This window comes from Microcaecilia unicolor, chromosome 3 (assembly GCF_901765095.1).
Source record: "Microcaecilia unicolor chromosome 3, aMicUni1.1, whole genome shotgun sequence".
In the NCBI taxonomy this organism is placed as follows: Eukaryota; Metazoa; Chordata; class Amphibia; order Gymnophiona; family Siphonopidae; genus Microcaecilia; species Microcaecilia unicolor.
Genome location: NC_044033.1, coordinates 328,397,785 through 328,420,977, shown reverse-complemented (window position 1 = coordinate 328,420,977; position 23,193 = coordinate 328,397,785). Strand labels below are relative to the sequence as shown.

At 45.2% G+C, this 23,193-nt stretch overlaps 1 protein-coding gene across 1 annotated transcript in view; it reads right to left on the bottom strand.

Annotated features, from left to right (window-relative positions):
• IGF2R (insulin like growth factor 2 receptor) overlaps nt 1-23,193 on the bottom strand; it is a 354,906-nt gene that overhangs the window by 31,390 nt on the left and 300,323 nt on the right. The window contains 2 exon segments of the mRNA XM_030198395.1: nt 6,721-6,955; nt 11,836-11,982. Coding sequence (XP_030054255.1) covers nt 6,721-6,955; nt 11,836-11,982 — 382 coding nt within the window.

Here is a 23,193-nt window from a genome sequence, read left to right as displayed (position 1 = left end):
GTTAACTCAACCCCTCCCGCGCCCCCCCCCCCCCCCCCCCCGTTTACAAAGCTGCATGGCAATGCAGACACAACTCATTCAAAGTCAATGGGATGTGTCGGCATTAGCGCACCGGCACTGCAAGTGCGGCTTTGAAATCAGGGGGATTTAGTATGGTTATATATTTAAATCTTCAAAATTTACAATCTTTATTTTATGGCAAAAAATATGGATTTTTCTTTACATGGCACAAGTGGCACAAGAAAGGCAGAAAGCAGGAAACTTTAGTATTAGGTGCTACTTTATTGCTACAATATCCTTTTAAGTGTATTGTAAGATACTTGGGTACTAGATACATGATTTTTGTACTACAACTCTACTCCTTTTTGGGTTTAAAAAAGTCCATGCCAGGTCAAGCTTCAATGTCCTCTCCTCCTGCTTAATGTGGCGCTTGATAAGGTAAGACACGTCTATTTAGTTATCATGCTAAATGCCAGATTTCTTAATTTTGCTCCCTTTGTGATTATATGCATTCACCATGTTTCTCTTTATTCCTCCCCCCCCCCCCACAAAGAATCTTCTTTAAGAATTTAAGCTCATTTTATATCTATGGACTTCTTAGCAGTTAGCGTGTGCTAAGCTTTAGTAAAAGAGCCCCGTAGTATTTTACCTGTAATATTTTCTTTGTTTTAAAGTGGATTGTATTTTTAAATCAAGTGGATACCTGTATGCATTTTGTCTATTAATAAAACTAAAAGAAAAGAACAAAAGAACACACTCTACGATGGAATATCCTGTTCTAAAATATTAGCAGAACTTCAGACTGAACATAAAAAAATGAAGGCAGATAAAGGCCATATGGCCTATCCAGTCTGCTAATCCATGCCATCTACTATCTAATTTAATCTAATCTAGCATTTAATTGCTAATTCCTCCGTGGGTCCAAAGCAGTGTACAGATACACACAATACTAGAGTCAAATTTTAAAATACAAATATTTGTTATTCTGCATTCAATTTAAGATGTGTAAGTTGAAACCCTACATTACATTCAAGTTAAAATATATAGATAAAAACCCTATAAAATGATTACAGATATATAAAATTTCTCAATCCAGTGCAAATATCAAATATTCGTTGAATAAAAAAGTTTTTAAGTGCTTAGAAAATAAATCATAGCAGTTTGCTGATCTTAAATCTAGTGGAAAGGAATTTCAAACACAAGTAGCCTGAAAAGGATAGGATTGCTCATGATTTCTCTTAGATATTACATCGTGAATAGGCGGGTACCAAAGATAGTTGTTGTTCTTAAGTTTAAATGTTAGCCTAGACAAATAACGATACAGTACATCATACATGTAAGAAGAACTCTGACCATGCAGAGATTTAAAAATTAGGCAAGAGATCTTATATACTATCCTAGCTATGCCATAGAGATCCTATATACTTAGCAAGCTTTCTTGAATTCAGGGTTCCCACCCTTGATGTCTAATTTCCAATCTGAATGTCCTTTCTAAAACGATGCTCCACTTGTTTTTAATTGGACTCAATAATCAGTTGGGAGCCAATGAAGCTGCATTATTATTAAAGATTCTGTTTATTAAAATTTCAAATAGTACAAATAACCAATGTCATATAGCAAGGCAACCACAGAACAATATGCAAACAATACAATAAGAAAACTTCTGCAACTCCCCAAATGCAAACCCAAGATCTTCTCCCCCCCATCCACTCCAACATCCAAACCCAACTTAAGGAAGCAGTCCAAAACCAACCTAATCTGGGGCCATGACTCTTATGACCCCAATTCAAAATGGCCTTCCCACCCCACAACACCCCAAACTTTACCACAGTCAGATTAGGAAGGCTTCCTGGCAGCACCCTGAAAGGAGTTTAACACCTGGCTTATGGCAGTAGGTGAAAAAGAGTAAAGGTATGGTTTTCAAAGGGATAAAAATCTGTGCTGCCTCTTATGATGACATTTCACTCCATAGGTTTCCCACAGCATAAGGACATGGAGTTTTACTGCACCAGTACGAGAATGTGTGTGTATGGGTGGGGGGGAATCTTGTAAACAATACTGGAAAACACACTTCTTCCCGACCCCATAGGCCTTCCACAAAAATTGGTGCACCCCCAGATTATGAGCTCCAAAAAGTGAGCTCTGATTAAAAAGCATCCCCTCCACTGAACGGCAAAGAGAGTGTTTCAAAATACACTGCAGATAAGTATGGAGAGCCACCCAAAAGCCTTGTATATGCTTACATGGTAAAACGTATTAATCTGCTTTTTACATATCAAACGTGTCAGAACAACCCGCATGAAAAGCGAACTGTAGAGAAAAGTATGCCCTACGAATGACCCGGAAATGTCATTCTCACAGCTCTGTGCCACAGATGGTATGACTAAACAGAGGCACATCCAGGAGTCCGAACTGGCTGACCCAATTAATAGTGCTGTCATACAATAATAACTGAGCGGCAATATTCTGAACCAGCTGTAGCTTCCTCTTTGGTAACCACTTGAAAAAGACTTACAATTGCTCAGCCACAAAGTAATAAATGCATGGATCAATGTCATCAAAGCATCTGGGCACCAAGGTTGTATATCCTTCTTAGTAGTACTAAGCAGCAAATGTAGTCAGAAGCATCCCTGCAACATGAACTTGAAATGCAAGCCCTTCTTCTAAAAGAAAGTCCAGGTTAGGAATACTTATTACAAACAGGCTAATATCCTCCTATCACAGGATGCACCCCTGCAACACCGGTAATAGGGAAGCAAAACCGGTGCTGGGCAGACTTCTATGGTCTGTGCCCTAATCTTGACTGAATAGATATGAGCGTAATGATTACTGCAACTTACTCCTCACCGGCCTCCCACTCAGCCATCTATCCCCCCCCTTCAATCCGTTCAGAACGCTGCTGCACGTCTTATATTCCGCCAGAACTGATATACTCATATCACCCCTCTCCTCAAATCACTTCATTGGCTTCCGATCAGATATCGCATACAATTCAAGCTCCTCCTCCTTACCTACAAATGCACTCAGTCTGCAGCTCCTCACTACCTCTCCACCCTCATCTCCCCCTATGTTCCCGCCCGTAACCTCCACTCACAGGACAAAGCCCTTCTCTCAGTACCCTTCTCCACCACTGCCAACTCCAGGCTCCGCTCATTCTGCCTTGCCTCACCCTATGCCTGGAACAATCTTCCTTTACCCATACGCCATGCCCCCTCCCTACCCATCTTCAAATCTCTGCTTAAAACTCACCTCTTCAATGCTGCCTTTGGTGCCTAACCGCTTGAGAAATATAGAATGCCCCAATCTATCCACCCTATCAGATTAACTGTTCACTTGTCCTCTAGATTGTACACTTGTCTTTAGATTGTTCTCTTGTCTTTTAGACTGTAAGCTCTTTGAGCAGGGACTGTCCTTCTATGTTTAAATTGTACAGCGCTGCGTAACCCTAGTAGCGCTTTAGAAATGTTAGTAGTTAGTTAGTTAGTTAGATATGGATGGGCTGGAGTGTAAATTTTAAGGGGCTTCGACGTTAACTTCAGAAATTTTAGTACAAGAAGAGTGCTGGGCAGACTTCTACCGTCTGTGCCCTGAAAATGGCAAGGACAAATCAAACTAAGGTATACATATAAAGTATCACATACCATGTATAATGAGTTTATCTGGTTGGACAGACTGGATGGACTGTACAGGTCTTTATCTGCCGTCATAGACTATGTTACTATGTAAATGTAAGCCCTTCTTCTAAAAGAAAGTCCAGAGGAGGAACACTTATTACAAAAACAGGCTAATATCCTCTTATCACAGGATGCACTAGTAACTTCCTTTTAGATGTAGAACAATTTAAAAAAGGGAAAGCGAAATGGGACTTGATATACCGCTTTTCTGAGGTTTTTGCAACTACATTCAAAGCAGGTTACATATATTCAGGTACTTATTTTGTACCAGGGGCAATGGAGGGTTAAGTGACTTGCCCAGAGTCACAAGGAGCTGCAGTGGGAATCAAACTCAGTTCCCCAGGATCAAAGTCAACTGCACTAACCACTAGGATACTCTTCCACACTTTCCCAAGGTTCAGTTTTAGGCAATTATCCCTGAACTACAGCTTCCAGACAGACAGATGAAAGAACTACAAATTACCAAAAGTTCCATCCCAAAGATGTGGGCCAAACAAGCAATTAAGTACTTTGGTGGGAATGCGATGTTGTACAGTGGCTCTGGGCTAAGCTACAAGGTAACAGGTGACATTAGGACATTAACAGGCCACTTTCTTTGAACTATCACTACCGCTTTTTAATATATTTATAAATGATTTAGAGATGGGAGTAACTAGCGAGGTGATTAAATTTGCTGATGACACAAACTTATTCCAAGTCATTAACTCGCGACAGGATTGTGAAAAATTACAGAAGGACCTTACGAGACTGGGAGACTAGGCGGCTAAATGGCAGATGACGTTTAATGTGAGCAAGTGCAAAGTGATGCATGTGGGAAAAAAGAACCCAAATTATAGCTACGTCATGCAAGGTTCCACGTTAGAAGTTACGGACCAAGAAAGGGATCTGGGTGTCGTCGTCGATAATACACTGAAACCTTCTGCTCAGTGTGCTGCTACGGCTCGGAAAGCGAATAGAATGTTGGGTATTATTAGGAAAGGTATTGAAAACAGGTGTGAGGATGTTATAATGCCGTTATATCGCTCCATGGTGCAACCGCACCTTGAGTATTGTGTTCAATTCTGGTCGCCGCATCTCAAGAAAGATATAATGGAATTGGAAAAGGTGCAGCGAAGGGCGACTAAAATGATAGCGGGGATGGGACAACTTCCCAATGAAGAAAGATTAAGGAGGCTAGGGCTTTTCAGCTTGGAGAAGAGACGGCTGAGGGGAGACATGATAGAGGTATATAAAATAATGAGTGGAGTGGAACAGGTGGATGTGAAGCGTCTGTTCACGCTTTCCAAAAATACTAGGACTAGGGGCATGTGATGAAACTACAGGGTAGTAAATTTAAAACAAATTGGAGAAAATGTTTCTTCACCCAACGCGTAATTAAACTCTGGAATTTGTTGCCGGAGAATGTGGTGGAGGCGGTTAGCTTGGCAGAGTTTAAAGGGGGGTTGGACGGTTTCCTAAAGGACAAGTCCATAAACCGCTACTAAATGGACTTGGGAAAAATCCACAATTCCGGGAATAACATGTATAGAATGTTTGTACGTTTGGGAAGCTTGCCAGGTGCCCTTGGTCTGGATTGGCCGCTGTCGTGGACAGGATGCTGGGCTCGATGGACCCTTGCTCTTTTCCCAGTGTGGCATTACTTATGTACTTATATAACTGTGTCTGCACAGTCAGCAGGAACCCCAAATATTTCCCAAAACCTGAAACATCAGCTTCACACCTCCTCCATATAGCAAGGGTCACCACTGCATGTTAGTGAAAACATAACTACTAGCTAAATAATTAAAACAAAATCTGTGGGGGGACATATCTAGAAAGAAACAGATCATTCATGCACTAGAAAATAAAAGCGCAGGATTAAATCATAAGCCGACAGCCTAATTGATGTACCACCACCAAGTGGGAAATTATATGTATGATATCATGTTTTGTAAGTTCATTCCCTATTTACTATGGCCTTGCCTTAGAAAATAAAATTTTTTTAAAATTTAGAGCAAAGCTGACACTTCTTAAATCTAACATGTATATCAGCATGATGGCTGGTGCTATGCACAGTCATGCTTAACAACTGGATTTGATTCCTGGTTCAGCCTTCTATTCTCCTAGTTGCCTGGGATTGCTACAGAGGCAGCATATAAACTCTGGAAGGGGGTCTCAGTACTACTACTGAATGATGTCCTACTTCCCAGACCCATGGTCCATGTTAGCCAGGTTCTTGAAAATGTGATTCACGGGCCCTGGTCAAGGACAATCACTGCAATGGCTGGGCCACTATGGGAGGAGTATTAAAAAGAAGGGAAATGTTTGGTAACTATGACGTTACATCACACTGTAGCCTTACATATACTGGTTCAGATGGCATTACAAATCCAAAAGCAATAGTCTCCCTTCACAAAAAAACAAAACAAAACAAAAACCCACCACATAAAACACCCCACTTCCCCCAAAGAAAACGCAGCTTCCTATGTCCCTTTGCTGAGCTTACTCCTCTCTACTTTCTTTCATGGTCATCTTACGCAATATATACTGAATGACATCTTTATAACCTTCAAGAGACATATACAGTGGCTACAGAAACTCTATACTCCCTTGATGTTATTGAGTGCCAGTGGAGAACGTGTACTAATTTGCCAATGATCCCCCAGTTTACTGGTCCTGACCTCAATCTGCATATTTTATCCAGGGAGCATAAACCCAATCTTGCAGGGTTAACCTTCTTGAATATGTGCTCCAAGTCTGCCAAGCAGAGACTAAAATCCCTGTAAGGACACTCCAGACTGGTAAAATGGGGTTACCTAAGCTTTTTGGAAGGGAGCATAGACTTTCTATAGCCACCCTAGTACCTGTTAATCCAGTGCCATAAAAAAAGGGCATCTTGATTAATTTATTGCCAAAACTTACACAGGGCCAACTAAATATTCAAAGATTAAAAAAAAAAAAAAAAATTACTTTTAACCAATTCATGCATTGTTAATGTCCATCTTCAACAAATGAACGAACTAGTGAGATTTTAATAGTGCAGACAGAAAATGCTGCTGAAACTTACACACTGTCATCATGATGAAAGATCCAGGACTTCGTCCATGAGGAAAGTGGTTTCAAGTCGTACGTTCTATGATTCCGAATGAACCTGCACGGTGTATTCTTTGGAAGACAGATTGCTTGTGTCTTCCACTCAAACGTAACAGCACAACCTAAAGTCTCACTCAAAAGCTCAGGATTCTCATTCTCAGCCTCCTCATCACACTTGAAGAAGATGGTAGACTGTCTCTTTCCAGTTGCTGTGAGGGAAACACCAATGTGGTTTAAGTTTGACTTGTGGGGAATTTCCTGAACATGTAATATCAACAGGAAGAATTAAGGCTCAATGCCCAGTGAAGAAGTGAACTAAGATTAAAAAAAAAAAAGAAAAGAAAAGCATATATTTATCAATGATTTCCATAACAAATATGCTCAGGTAGGAAAATGGACAATTCTTATCCTTTTTCTCTCACCAAATATCATTTTGTTATTACTGCTTCTCATCAGAAAGTTTCAAGATAAGTATATCTATTCCCTCCTGCAGCTGCTCCAGAAAAGAACAGAAATGATCAATTCAAAGGTCAGTACTTGCAACTATTAAACATCCATCCTTTTTCCTAGATTCTACAATTATTACACTTTATTTTCAGGGAAAGACCAATGGTTTGTAGATTATAACCCATATACTACATTGACACTTAAGCCCTGTGGAGGTCTTATGCCCCTCATAAGACCCATATACTAACACTAACACTTGAATGTGATTGGGAGAAGAGGGGTCAAGACCAACTGATCCCTCTTGATCAGATAATTTTTTTTTTTTTAACTTGTATGAAGTCTTTATTGACCATATAAATGAAAAAGGACACAATAAAATATCTCTTTAAGCAACAATAACATTTTACTGTTACATGTGTTATGCCAACATTCAAGATTATCTAGCATTTCGTCAGTCAGCAATATAAATTTCCAACTATTAACTCCATAGAACTTCAACTTTGTATGAAATTTCCCCCCCCCCACCCCTCCCCCCTGGGACCCCTCTTGCCACCTCTGGCCATACCCTATTCTCTCCACATATCTCAAACATTACGAGTGCATTGAATAAAGGATTGCCATACAGCTTGCCATTTATTGTGTTATTTTCTCTCCGCTATGAGTTTCTCCATGTCACACACATAATTCAACTTATTTAACTATCTCTTAACCAATGGGACCTCCGTCTGCTTCCAATACAGTGCAATAATCACCCTTGCTGTACTTACTGCCTGCCGCATGAGTACCTGTTGGCTTGAGGTGAGGCCTGCCACTCTAGCCGAGAAAAGATAGATCTCCGGCTTCCAAGGGACGGGCCGCCCCACCCATGCTTGCAGTCTGCTTTGAACCGCTTTCCAGAAAGCTCGTGCTTTGCCACAACTTCACCACAACTTCACTACACATGTCCCATTGATCCCCTTTGGCCACATTTCCTCCAGCAAAGGCCGGATGCATCCGGATATATTCTCCGCACGCGATCTGGGGTGAGGTACCAACGATACAACACCTTCACCGCATTCTCCTGCAGTGGCACATGGGTGGACACTCTCACCACCGCCTTTTCCATTCTCTCCCACTCAGCCTCACCCAGCTCCGATCAGAGAAATTTTCTCATCCATAAACTGAACCCCCATGGTTGCTCAAACTGTTAGAAATATTCTGTATAAAATGACTGCTAGCCAGGGCTCAAGACATCATATACAGATTATTTCTAACAGTCTGCAGTGATGAAGCTTACTCCACTGATGCATCTGAGAAAGACTTTAGGGCAGTTAATACCAATCTGTCATTATTTGTGCCATTGTCATAGGCAGGGCTATACCCTCAAGCTGAATTTCCACCTGGGTCAGCATCAGCGTACTTCGTGCTTATTCAAGGATCCAATTCAGATGGTAAATCAACATTTCTTGTATCTTTATAATTGCTACTAAAATACTGCCAATGCCAGCACAGGGTTGATTGAAGGAAGTGTGACAACATATTCCTGGGTCATGAGTGCACTGGTGGCCTCTATCTTGGTTCATGGAGAGTACTGCACTATCAAAAGAGTTAACTGAGAATGAGTATGCTTCTCTACAGGGAGTGACTGGTAGAAACGGTGGCTATCAAAATCCATACTCTGGGCATTGTGCTCCAAAAGATGTCTCTTCATTCTTCATTGGGCTCCTTTGATGCTGTGTTAAAGCTGCAGAACCCTTTGCTTTCTACTTTTGACAACCATCCATCCTGATGGTTCTCATCAGCACTCAACTTTTAGGAGGAGTTCTGGAAGAATATTTTCAGTGCCAAAGTAGAACCGGGTATATCCGGAAAGTGCTGCTGAATATATGCAGTTAGTGCCTAAGTCAAACACAGCTACTTTGTGGGCAGTCTGGGGGCAGAGTCAGCAGTTATTCGGTTAAATGCAGATATTTAGCACTTATAAGTTAACCGGATAAACAGGACTGCATAAAACACAGTCCTATCTTTAACTGGTTTAACTTAACTGAATAAGTTTTGAATATTGCACTTAACCAAGTAAGTTGTATCTGGCTATGTATAACCGTATATTTAATGCCAGCGCCCGGGCATGGCCCGGCATTGTATATCTGGGGATACTGCCGATGGCAGCCAAAAAAACACTGACGGCCACTTGCTGAATATTGATACCCTAGAGTTTTCAATTTGATTCATCACTGAGGCTGGAGATTTGCCTGCATTTTTTTCCATCCCTTGATAGTGACTAGAATAAAGTTTGGCCCTGGTTCTTCAGTTGGATTAATAATGGTAATGGTTTTCCATTAAGGACTAATAGGGGCCAGAGAGGGGTAGACTATTTCTCCATAATTGTCTAATTTCTGAAGAACCCTCTGTTCCATTGATCAGAGAAAATAACAGTGTGTTCTGGAATTTGAATTGGCCAATCAGAAAATAAAATTGTGCTACATGCTTATATTAGGAAGTCAGATCAGGGAATCAGAGACTCATATTTTGAACACTCGTAAAGCTATGGGATGCATTCTATTGTAGGTGTAATATCAATCATACTAATTTGGGTTTATTACTGTAACTATTCAAATTCTATGCACTCATTTGCAGACTTTGTCAACTAAGAATTGCTGAGATAGATTTGTTTCTTGTTCATTAGGCAAGATAAATATTGCTGGGGAGCATCTGGCCACTAACCCATGGTATGATGCTACTAATGCGCTATCACAAAGGGGCCAGGTATTAAAAGCACCATCATCCTCTTCCCCAGAAGCTCCCCACCCCAAACACATCTTCCCCTCGCAACCTCCCCCCCACCTCACTCCCAAAGACCATCCACCCTCCTATAGGTTTATTTATTTATAATTTCAAATAATTATACAAGACAACCTTGCACAAGTAATACAGAGATACTATAACATTATTGAAAAAGAAGAACATCTCTTATAAAGAAAAATTTATCCCCATTCTTAGACCACAAAATAAAACAGTGGGGGAGTCAATTAAGTTGAGGAGAACTTTAACTTATTTGCTCACTGCAGAAATTAGGACCTGGACGAGGCCACAGATTATATACAATTACAACTCTACCCTAAACCCCAAAAGTCATTTGGCAATTTTCTTTAAGTCAATAAAGCTTTTCAATTGTTCCGGTTCATAGAAAATATACTTATTATCCAGATATTTTATCAGGCATTTGCACGGGTAAGCCAGCAAAAAACTGGCTCCCAATGCCTTAACTTCTTCTCTCAGTACAAGAAATTTTCTCCGTTTATCCTGGGTTGACCTTGTAACATCAGGATATATCCAAATTCGTGCACCTAGAAATAATTTTTGAGCATTTTTAAAGTACAATTTCATAAGTGAATTTAAATCTTGCTCAAACACAAATGAAATCAGCAAAGAAGAATGAGTTTGGATATTAGTCAATGATTTTTCTAAGAATGCTGTCAGATCTTGCAATCCAGACACTTGTAAATCTTGATCTTCTGATTTTCTCTTTTCCTCCTCCTTTTTTTGCGGTATTGGAAGATAATATATTTTGTTAATTGGAGGAATAAGTTCAGAGGAGTAATTGAGAACTTCAGATAAATATTTTTTAAACAGTTCCAAAGCATTCAGTTCTACCATTTTTGGAAAGTTCAATACTCTCAAAATGAGACACCTGTTAAAGTTTTCAATCTGATTAATTTTGTTATGTAGAATAGTCTTATCTTTAATCAGGCACTCAGTAGTATTTTTTTAAAGATGTAATTTCTTGTTGAAAAAAAGCATTTGGGCTACTAGTGTCTTGCTTTATTTTCTCAATTGATTTATTCAAAAGATTTACCTTAGTCACCAAGGAAGCAGTATCAGAAGCAGCCTTAACAGTTGTTTTATGCAAACTTTGTATGATTGCCCATATGCTTTCGAGGGTTATTCCGCGTGAGCTTCCAGCTCATGATGGTCAAATTCTCCAGGCTTTCCGGGCAAGACACCAACCGCTAAACTTTCTTCCGCGCCATCTTCAGACGCTTCCGAAAGTTCTGCCTCATCACGGAGGCTCGCTGGGCACGGAGGTGGGGTTGAGGTCTGGCGAGGAGAGAGTAGTATCTGGCCCCAGGGGACTCATCGCTCCTCCAGACGCTCCCACAACAGGGCTCCTCACCTCCTTCTCCCGTGGCGTGCTCGTAGCAAATCTATCGAGGGTCAATTGGATGGCTTGGGTGGCTCCTGCCGCACATGGTAAGCCTTTAACTACTCCTTTCCTCTTGGTGTGCGGCATTCTTAGAAAAGGAATTTGTTTTTCAAAGTAGCAGGAAACAAATCCAAGGAGCCTCGATGAACGCTAACAAGCAGCGTCCGCCATCTTGGAACGCCCCCCCCCGTATCATCTCCTATATGTTTTTAGCTGGTAGTATCTTTCCAGTAATACTACAGCTTGTAGTGTTCATTGCAAACTGTATTATTTGATGTATATAAAAATAAGGTGTTTTGCAAAGCCTTCTTATGAAACTGAATGCATACGTAAATCACAGAAATAAGTGATCCAACACATACAAAAAAATTGCTCCTGCTGCATATCAGGCTTTATAAACATACACCATTTCAATCTTTGCAAGTTAACAGAAAAGCAGCAGAAAAAAAATAGACTTACAATTTCCACAGAACCCCCATTTTTGATCTTTAGCATAATTTCCAGTTGTAGCGCACCAGGAATGTTGTTTTCCATCCATGATACATTCATTGTGGATTTCCCCATTGTATTCAAAGGGTAATACACAGGGCTGACCACCTTCAGTCACTGTAAAAAACCAAGTGGCATGCATAAGTAAAAAAGGAAAACAAAACAAAACCCACAAAAGAAACTTTTTTAAACTTCAATTTTGTTTTTAACAATTTTCAGTGAGGAAATACATACAGTTAATAGGCTGAACATACACCAAATCAAACCCTAAGACAGAGTCAATCCTATCTCCTGAATACCATATGCCCAACCTACTCTGTACACAAATAACTGGTCCCACCAAACCCATCCCCCCTCCCTCCCCTCATACAAAGAAAAGCAAGTTCAAATGCATCCCCATGTAAACAGGAGTACTAAGTCAAGTTCTAGATGTACAGATCTACAGAGATACTGGATCAATAGAAAGCGAATGCTACATACCTGTAGAAGGTATTCTCCGAGGACAGCAGGCTGATTGTTCTCACTGATGGGTGACGTCCACGGCAGCCCCTCCAATCGGAAACTTCACTAGCAAAGTCCTTTGCTAGCCCTCGCGCGCCCGCGCGCACCGCGCATGCGCGGCCGTCTTCCCGCCCGAAACCGGCTCGAGCCGGCCAGTCCAGTATGTAGCAAGACAATACACTTCAAGGGAAGACACAACTCCAAAGGGGAGGCGGGCGGGTTTGTGAGAACAATCAGCCTGCTGTCCTCGGAGAATACCTTCTACAGGTATGTAGCATTCGCTTTCTCCGAGGACAAGCAGGCTGCTTGTTCTCACTGATGGGGTATCCCTAGCCCCCAGGCTCACTCAAAACAACAACATTGGTCAATTGGGCCTCGCAACGGCGAGGACATAACTGAGATTGACCTAAAAAATTTACCAACTAACTGAGAGTGTAGCCTGGAACAGAACAAACAGGGCCCTCGGGGGGTGGAGTTGGATCCTAAAGCCCAAACAGGTTCTGAAGAACTGACTGCCCGAACCGACTGTCACGTCGGGTATCCTGCTGCAGGCAGTAATGAGATGTGAATGTGTGGACAGATGACCACGTCGCAGCTTTGCAAATTTCCTCCATGGTGGCTGACTTCAAGTGGGCTACCGACGCAGCCATGGCTCTAACATTATGAGCCGTGACATGACCCTCAAGAGCCAGCCCCGCCTGGGCGTAAGTGAAGGAAATGCAATCTGCTAGCCAATTGGATATGGTGCGTTTCCCTACAGCCACTCCCCTCTTGTTGGGATCAAAAGAAACAAACAATTGGGCGGACTGTCTGTGGGGCTGTGTCCGCTCCAGATAGAAGGCCAATGCTCTCTTGCAGTCCAATGTGTGCAGCTGACGTTCAGCAGGGCAGGAATGAGGACGGGGAAAGAATGTTGGCAAGACAATTGACTGGTTCAGATGGAACTCCGACACAACCTTTGGCAGAAACTTAGGGTGAGTGCGGAGGACTACTCTGTTGTGATGAAATTTGGTGTAAGGGGCCTGGGCTACCAGGGCCTGAAGCTCACTGACTCTACGAGCCGAAGTAACTGCCACCAAGAAAATGACCTTCCAGGTCAAGTACTTCGGATGGCAGGAATTCAGTGGCTCGAAAGGAGGTTTCATCAGCTGGGTGAGAACGACATTGAGATCCCATGACACTGTAGGAGGCTTGACAGGGGGCTTTGACAAAAGCAAACCTCTCATGAAGCGAACAACTAAAGGCTGTCCTGAGATCGGCTTACCTTCCACTTGGTAATGGTATGCACTGATTGCACTAAGGTGAACCCTTACGGAGTTGGTCTTCAGACCAGACTCAGACAAGTGGAGAAGGTATTCAAGCAGGGTCTGTGTAGGACAAGAGCGAGGATCTAGGGCCTTGCTGTCACACCAGACGGCAAACCTCCTCCAATGAAAGAAGTAGCTTCTCTTAGTGGAGTCTTTCCTGGAAGCAAGCAAGATGCGGGAGACACCCTCTGGCAGACCCAAAGAGGCAAAGTCTACGCCCTCAACATCCAGGCCGTGAGAGCCAGGGACTGGAGGTTGGGATGCAGAAGAGCCCCTTCGTCCTGCGTGATGAGGGTCGGAAAACACTCCAATCTCCACGGTTCTTCGGAGGATAACTCCAGAAGAAGAGGGAACCAGATCTGACGCGGCCAAAAGGGAGCAATCAGAATCATGGTGCCTCGGTCTTGCTTGAGTTTCAACAAAGTCTTCCCCACCAGAGGAATGGGAGGATAAGCATACAGCAGACCTTCCCCCCAATCCAGGAGGAAGGCATCCGACGCCAGTCTGCCGTGGGCCTGAAGCCTGGAACAGAACTGAGGGACCTTGTGGTTCACTTGAGATGCGAAGAGATCCACCAGGGGGTGCCCCACGCCTGGAAGATCTGTCGCACCACACGGGAATTGAGCGACCACTCGTGAGGTTGCATAATCCTGCTCAACATGTCGGCCAGACTGTTGTTTACGCCTGCCAGATATGTGGCTTGGAGCACCATGCCTTGACGGCGAGCCCAGAGCCACATGCTGACGGCTTCCTGACACAGGGGGCGAGATCCGGTGCCCCCTGCTTGTTGACATAGTACATGGCAACCTGATTGTCTGTCTGAATTTGGATAATTTGGTGGGACAGCCGATCTCTGAAAGCCTTCAGAGCGTTCCAGATCGCTCGCAACTCCAGAAGATTGATCTGTAGATCGCTTTCTTGGAGGGACCACCTTCCTTGGGTGTGAAGCCCATCGACATGAGCTCCCCATCCCAGGAGAGACGCATCCGTGGTCAGCACTTTTTGAGGCTGAGGAATTTGGAAGGGACGTCCCAGAGTCAAATTGGAGCAAATCGTCCACCAATACAGGGATTCGAGAAAACTCGTGGACAGGTGGATCACGTCCTCTAGACCCCCGGCGGCCTGATACCACTGGGAGGCTAGGGTCCATTGAGCAGATCTCATGTGAAGGCGGGCCATGGGAGTCACATGAACTGTGGAGGCCATGTGGCCCAGCAATCTCAACATCTGCCGAGCTGTGATCTGCTGGGACGCTCGCACCCGCGAGACGAGGGACAACAAGTTGTTGGCCCTCGCCTCTGGGAGATAGGCGCGAGCCGTCCGAGAATCCAGCAGGGCTCCGATGAATTCGAGTTTCTGCACTGGGAGAAGATGGGACTTTGGGTAATTTATCACAAACCCCAGTAGCTCCAGGAGGCGAATAGTCATCTGCATGGACTGCAGGGCTCCTGCCTCGGATGTGTTCTTCACCAGCCAATCGTCGAGATATGGGAACACGTGCACCCCCAGCCTGCGAAGCGCCGCTGCTACCACAGCTAGGCACTTTGTGAACACCCTGGGCGCAGAGGCGAGCCCAAAGGGTAGCACACAGTACTGGAAGTGGCGTGTGCCCAGCTGAAATCGCAGATACTGTCTGTGAGCTGGCAGTATCGGGATGTGTGTGTAGGCATCCTTCAAGTCCAGAGAGCATAGCCAATCGTTTTGCTGAATCATGGGGAGAAGGGTGCCCAGGGAAAGCATCCTGAACTTTTCTTTTACGAGATATTTGTTCAGGGCCCTTAGGTCTAGGATGGGACGCATCCCCCCTGTTTTCTTTTCCACAAGGAAGTACCTGGAATAGAACCCCAGCCCTTCTTGCCCGGATGGCACGGGCTCGACCGCATTGGCGCTGAGAAGGGCGGAGAGTTCCTCTGCAAGTACCTGCTTGTGCTGGAAGCTGTAGGACTGAGCTCCCGGTGGACAATTTGGAGGTTTTGAAGCCAAATTGAGAGTGTATCCTTGCCGGACTATTTGGAGAACCCACTGATCGGAGGTTATGAGAGGCCACCTTTGGTGAAAAGCTTTCAACCTCCCTCCGACAGGCAGGTCGCCCGGCACTGACACTTGGATGTCGGCTATGCTCTGCTGGAGCCAGTCAAAAGCTCGCCCCTTGCTTTTGCTGGGGAGCCGCGGGGCCTTGCTGAGTCGCACGCTGCTGACGAGAGCGAGCGCGCTGGGGCTTAGCCTGGGCCGCAGGCTGTCGGGAAGGAGGATTGTACCTACGCTTGCCAGAAGTATAGGGAACAGTCTTCCTTCCCCCGAAAAATCGTCTACCTGTAGAGGTAGAAGCTGAAGGCTGCCGGCGGGCGAACTTGTCGAATGCGGTGTCCCGCTGGTGGAGAGACTCTACCACCTGCTCGACCTTTTCGCCAAAAATGTTATCCGCACGGCAAGGCGAGTCCGCAATCCGCTGCTGGATTCTATTCTCCAGGTCGGCGGCACGCAGCCATGAGAGCCTGCGCATCACCACACCTTGAGCAGCGGCCCTGGACGCAACATCAAAAGTGTCATAAACTCCTCTGGCCAGGAATTTTCTGCACGCCTTCAGCTGCCTGACCACCTCCTGAAAAGGCTTGGCTTGCTCAGGGGGAAGAGCATCAACCAAGCCCGCCAACTGCCGCACATTATTCCGCATGTGTATGCTCGTGTAGAGCTGGTAAGACTGGATCTTGGACACGAGCATAGAGGAATGGTAGGCCTTCCTCCCAAAGGAGTCTAAGGTTCTAGCGTCCTTGCCCGGGGGCGCCGAAGCATGTTCCCTAGAACTCTTAGCCTTCTTTAGGGCCAAATCCACAACTCCAGAGTCATGAGGCAACTGAGTGCGCATCAGCTCTGGGTCCCCATGGATCCGGTACTGGGACTCGATCTTCTTGGGAATGTGGGGATTAGTTAATGGCTTGGTCCAGTTCGCAAGCAATGTCTTCTTCAGGACATGGTGCAAGGGAACAGTGGACGCTTCCTTAGGTGGAGAAGGATAGTCCAGGAGCTCAAACATTTCAGCCCTGGGCTCGTCCTCCACAACCACCGGGAAGGGGATGGCCGTAGACATCTCCCGGACAAAGGAGGCAAAAGACAGACTCTCGGGAGGAGAAAGCTGTCTCTCAGGAGAGGGAGTGGGATCAGACGGAAGACCCTCAGACTCCTCGTCAGAGAAATATCTGGGATCTTCCTCTTCCTCCCACGAGGCCTCACCCTCGGTGTCAGACACAAGTTCACGGACCTGTGTCTGCAACCTCGCCCTGCTCGACTCCGTGGAACCCCGTCCACGATGGGGGCGTCGAGAGGTAGACTCCCTCGCCCGCATCGGCGAAGCTCCCTCCGCCGACGTAGTCGGGGAGCCTTCCTGGGAGGTGGCCGCGGTCGGTACCGCACGCGGTACCGACGTCGGGGACCTCAACCTGGGCGATGGGCCAGCCGGCGCCACGCTCGACGGTACCGGTGGCGCAAGCACCGCCGGTACCGGAGGGGTAGGGCGCAACAGCTCTCCCAGAATCTCTGGGAGAACGGCCCGGAGGCTCTCGTTTAGAGCGGCTGCAGAGAAAGGCTGAGAGGTCGATGCAGGCGTCGACGTCAGTACCTGTTCCGGGCGTGGAGGCTGTTCCGGGCTGTCCAGAGCGGAGCGCATCGACACCTCCTGAACAGAGGGTGAGCGGTCCTCTCGGTGCCGATGCCTGCTGGGTGCCGAATCCCTCGGCGACCCAGAGCTCTCGGTGCCGACACGGGGAGGAGACCGGTGTCGATGCTTCTTCGATTTCTTCCGAAGCATGTCACCAGAGCTCCCCGGCACCGACGAGGAGGACGTCGAATCCATCCGTCGCTTCCTCGGGGCCGAGACTGAAGAAGGTCGATCTCGGGGGGGCTGTACCGCAGGAGCCCTCAGGGTAGGAGGAGACCCACCCGAGGGCTCACCGCCACCAGCAGGGGAATGGACAGCCCTCACCTGCACTCCACCCGATGCACCACCGTCCGACGACATCAGCAGACGAGGTCCTGGTACCACCGACGTCGATGCAGCTATCCGATGTCTCGGCGCCGATGCAGAGGCCCGATGCCTCGATGCACTCGATGCAGGGGCGGCCGAGGAAGATGGTCTGGACGCTGACGACGTCGATGCACTCGAAGATCCCGGTGCCGATGCCGACGAAGAGCCCGAGAACAACACGTTCCACTGGGCTAGTCTCGCTACCTGAGTCCGCCTTTGAAGCAGGGAACACAGACTGCAGTTCTGAGGGCGGTGCTCGGCCCCCAGACACTGAAGACACGACGAGTGTCGATCAGTGAGCGAGATAACCCGGGCGCACTGGGTGCACTTCTTGAAGCCGCTGGAAGGCTTCGATGTCATGGGCGGAAAAATCACGCCGGCGAAATCAAAAGCCGAAATGGCGAAATTTGAAGCACCAAATTTAGAGGGAGAAAAAATCTCGACCGAGGCCGAAAAGAGGCCTACCCCGACGACGAAAGAAAACTTACCGGGGCAAAAAAGCTGGAAGTACGGGGAGGATTTACACGAAACCCGGCGGGGGGTTTCCGGAGCACTTCCCGACTAGGACAAAGCTTTCCCGAAGGAAAAAAAACACGTTCAAAACAAATTGGACGCGCGAGGTCGACTTTCCGGGGCTCGACACGGCGAAAACACGACCGTACCGAGTGCGGACAAAAGAAGACTGGCCGGCTCGAGCCGGTTTCGGGCGGGAAGACGGCCGCGCATGCGCGGTGCGCGCGGGCGCGCGAGGGCTAGCAAAGGACTTTGCTAGTGAAGTTTCCGATTGGAGGGGCTGCCGTGGACGTCACCCATCAGTGAGAACAAGCAGCCTGCTTGTCCTCGGAGAATGGTAGCTCCACTGTTATTTTGGGAGGTATCACCTAATACCAGTTGAGCCAACTGTACTACAGCTACGCCACTGAGGACCACAATATTGTACGTTCATGGCCTTTGCCTCTAAGGTCTTTAGTAATTTCATCATAAACCCTGATGTCCCATATAATGGCCCACCATCAGTGCGGCGAGGACCTTCTATATTAAGTAGCTCTGGCTATATACATTTTAGCTGTTAGTACCAGGAATCCCCTGTCCAGGTATATATCTGATCCCATACCTTTGCCCAAAACCGATGAATAATCAGACACTTCTACCACATGTGCTCCAGAGAGTCCTCCTGGCCATACTGCTGCCAACATAAACCCGACCTACTAGTATTGGCCTTTGCGTCCCTTCTGGGTGTCCAGTAAGCCCTGTGTATCAGTTGATATTGTAGCTGGTTAAAATTTGTGATATACATACATTTTTGGCCATAAGCATATATAGTAACCCAAGAATTCTCTCCTGTTACCCCTAACCACTCCTCCTACAGCTGTTCAAACGGGGCCCCCAAAGGCAAATACTATTTCTGTAAAGTAGCACAGAGGCGTGCTAACATTTTTTTTCTGGATAGTGATTGAAAGAGAACCACTTCTAAATTGTTGGGGTCACATAAGAGCTCTTTCTTCATTGAAGGACAGTGCAGGAAATCCCCCCCTTGAAAATATTGATAGAATGGGATTTTGAGATTCAGGATATCTTGCAATTAAGTATGAGCAATCATAGTGCCTTGAGAGTATAAGTCCTTACAATAGATAAACCCCAGGGCATGAAGGGATGCAACCAAAGGGGCAAAATACTCTGTGGACCAAGGATAGAAATCCTTGGCTGGATGGGTACATCCATGTACTGTAAACACAGCCTTTACCTCCCTCCAGACCTCCAGTAATGGAGATGCAAAAAACATGCCTTAAAGGACCTCCCTCCCTCTGTACTACAGTTAGCCCCGCATCCCCTCCCTCTTCAAAAAGTGAATATGGATGAAGTTCTCTAGTTTGTACCCAATTTACCACAGGATGCTCAATGTGATGCTCCTTGACCGCCTTCAACAGAGTGGCGAGATAATACCTACGTAGGTTTAATAGTCCCATTCCTCCCTCTCTCCTCTCTAGGCTGCTGAAGCACCGTCCACCTTACTTTGGTGCTTTTCCTTTTCCACACAAAAGTTCTGAAAATCCTGTCCCACTGTTTAAACTGCTTTTAGGAATATTAATTAGTAACAGAGCAAAAAGAAAACAAAAACCTCAGCAAGATCATCATTTGCAAAACTGCAATTCGCCTCCACCAGGTCAACATCAAGGAGGACCATGATTCTAAATCAGACTGTATAGCTTTCTTGAGGTGTTCGTAATTAAGCCTATATAAGTCGAGAATGGGGTCTGTAAGGTGAATGCCTAAATATTGGAAGCCCTGTTTCGCCAACTTGAATGGGAAAGACTCAAAATCTGAGTGACACTGAAAAGAAGAGCTTCAGTCTTATACTTACTTTGAACCCTGAGAGACACCCAAAGTTGGTAAGCTCCTCCAATAAAAATGGAAGACAGCACTGTGGCTTGGATTAAAATAAAAAAAAAATAAAAAAATCAGAGTATCATCCGCTTATAGGAGAATTTTATGCACAACCCCTTTAACTCTTGTAGGTTCCATAACTCCAGATTGCCTAATTTTGGTAGCGAGATGCTCAACTGCTATTGCAGGGGCAACATAGGACACCCCTGCTGAGTTCCTCTGGGCAACTGAAACTCCTCTGACTGTATCCCATTCACCAAAATAGAGCTCTTAAGTTCCACATACAAAAGCTTTCACCCACTGACCACACTGCCCCTAGCATAGCCTCCATCACCTCAAAAAGATAAACCCATTCCATGTGGTCAAACTCTTTTTCGGCATCAACAACACACAGAATTTTCTCCTGTTGCCTACTAATAAGATCGATCAGGTCAATCACCCTGTGCACATTTTTTGTAAAAACTCTATCAGGTTGTGATGTATTAGATAAGGTTCTACCCAAATTAATCTATTTGCCAAGACTTGTGCAAATATTTTCATGTCATTATTTAACAGGACAATCGGCCTGTAGCTAGCAGAGAAGGAAGGGTTCCTCCCAGGTTTAGGGAGGACCACTACATTAGCTTTAAACAGGGAGCCTGGGAGGACAGACCCCACCTTCAGCTCATTAAACAACTGAGTCAACAAGGGCGACACAAAACTATTCATGATCTTGTAATATTCTATGAGAAATACATCTTCCCCAGGGGACTTATCCAAGGGTAATTTAGCATAACTTGGAATACTTCTAGAACATAACAAGGGAATTAAACCTCTATGAACCCTCTTCACTGACTTTAGGGAGCTTAAAGGGCTTAAGATACCTGCCTATGTCCTTCTTAGTACACTGAAGCTCTGACGTATACAAGGCTTGGTAAACCTTTTGAACTCCTGAGCAATATCAGAATGGGAAGTTTTATGCACACCTGGGGATATTGCGATTCTATTGACTCAGTGATCACTTTGCCTCTTTTTTTAACTGCCATGCTAGAACCTTCCCCACTCTATTACCACACTCTAAGTATTCACACACTTTAATCTCCTCATCATATACTCTATTTGGTCAGCGTCAAGGGTGGCTATTTGGCCTTTAATTCGTTGTATACAACTCCTAATTAGGGCCGAGGAATGGAGCTCATGCTGCTTTTGTAAATCCACTAAATTCTGTACCAGGGTTTGCCACAGAGCAGTTTTTAGTTTTTGCACCCTAACAGATTCTTGCACCTTCCCCACATCCCACAGCATATTGAGTGTCACCTCCCCATTATCATTATGAGCAAGAAAGTCCTCCCACCTATCCCGCAACATATTCTATGTTTTAACTCTTTAAAACAACCTCAAATAGGCTCTCCAGGAACCCTTTTTCACTCCCCCTTTATGCAGCGTTATCACCCCAGTAACAGAAGCACGATCCAAGACACAGACGGGGTGGTTAGGAAGCTCCATCCATCAGCCTACTGCTATCCTGTCGTCGTTCCCCCCCCCCTCAATAAATCAAGTTGAGATTAAGTCCCTGAATAAAAAGTGTATTGGTTCTCAGTTGAATAACAGAGTCACCAGACATCTTCCAGTGCTTAATGGGCACTCGTTTAACGATAATTCCTTCCCTAATCTCCTCCCTACAATGCTTCCCTGTTCTATCCAGCTTATCCAATATAACATTCATATCCCCACCCATGAGATCCCCAATCACTTGTGGCAGCTCACTTTTAATCACATCAACAAAAAGTCTCTCTTGGACCCCAAAGGAGCAAAAATATCTACCAGAGTGAATTCCCATGTGTCAATCCTCCCTGGAAGCCAGACAAATCTTCCTTCATTGTCCCCCCTTGTGGTGGCATACTCAATAAAGGGGAGATGTTCATTTAATATAGCCACCCCTTGTTTCTAGGAGCCCCCTGAGGAAAAGTAAATATTTACCCATCAACCTCACTGAAGCTTTACCATTTCCTCGTCCTTGTGTACCAATTTTACCTCTTGCAAAAGTGCAAGATGATTTAGAAGCCAGATTATAGCTTCCTATCGCCATTATAAACAGATATATGACCCTCTTGACTATACCCTTCTCTATACTGTAATATCATTGCTAGTCATACCTGATCCCCCATCGTGCTGCCTGCTTGTACGACTCTCTTCCTCACCCTCTCTCCTACCACAAAACCATGACTTTCACTCCCCCCCCCATTAGCTCAGCACACACACAATAAACATCCGAAACCACAAACAGCAATCTAAAAGTCTTAGGTAGCGCTGCCCCAGTTGTCCCAACTTGCTACTACTTGCAGGTCATCCTCAAAATGGAACTCATATAGAACACAATTAAAGGGCTGCCAGCAAGTTAAAGAGCGTCTATCGCACTAAGACTTAATAGTCATCAGCTCTTACTCCCCCAGTGCTCCTACAGCTGCAGATGTCTGCTCCATGCATTGCGAACCCAATCTCATCTCAGAGGCCACAGATGGTGAATCAGAGTCCACTGTCCATGTGTGAAGCTGTACTAGAAGAATGCGATGAGTGCTCCTGTACAGCCTCCTCAAAGACCAAACAAAAAATGCTTTAGTCTCTGCACTATGGCCTCGTCCTCTCTAAGTGCTCCTTTTAGTCCTTGATCTAACAGTCTGACTCCCTCACAGGCTTTCTTTTTCTAATGTATCTGAAAAAGTTTTTTGTTTTTGCCTCTATGACAAGCTTCTTTTCAGATTCTCTATTAGTCATCTTTATCAAGGCTTTCCATCTAAATTGCAGTGCTTATGCTGCTCCTCTTTTTGGATCCTTTTTCCATTTTTTGAAACACATTGTTTTGGCTCTAATATTTTCTTCACCTCACCTTTTAACCATGCCTGTTATCATTTGGCCTTCATTCCACCTTTCTTGATACGTGGAACACACTGGTTTGGCCTTCCAAGATGGTATTTGTAAATAATGACCATATCTTATTTTAAGCTCCTAATCTTTGCAGCTGCCCCTTTTTAAAAACCATTTTCCTCATTTTATCATAGCTGCCCTTTGGAAAGTTAAATGTGAACACAATAGATTTCCTTACTGTTTTCACTCCAGTTATTAACTCTAATTTGA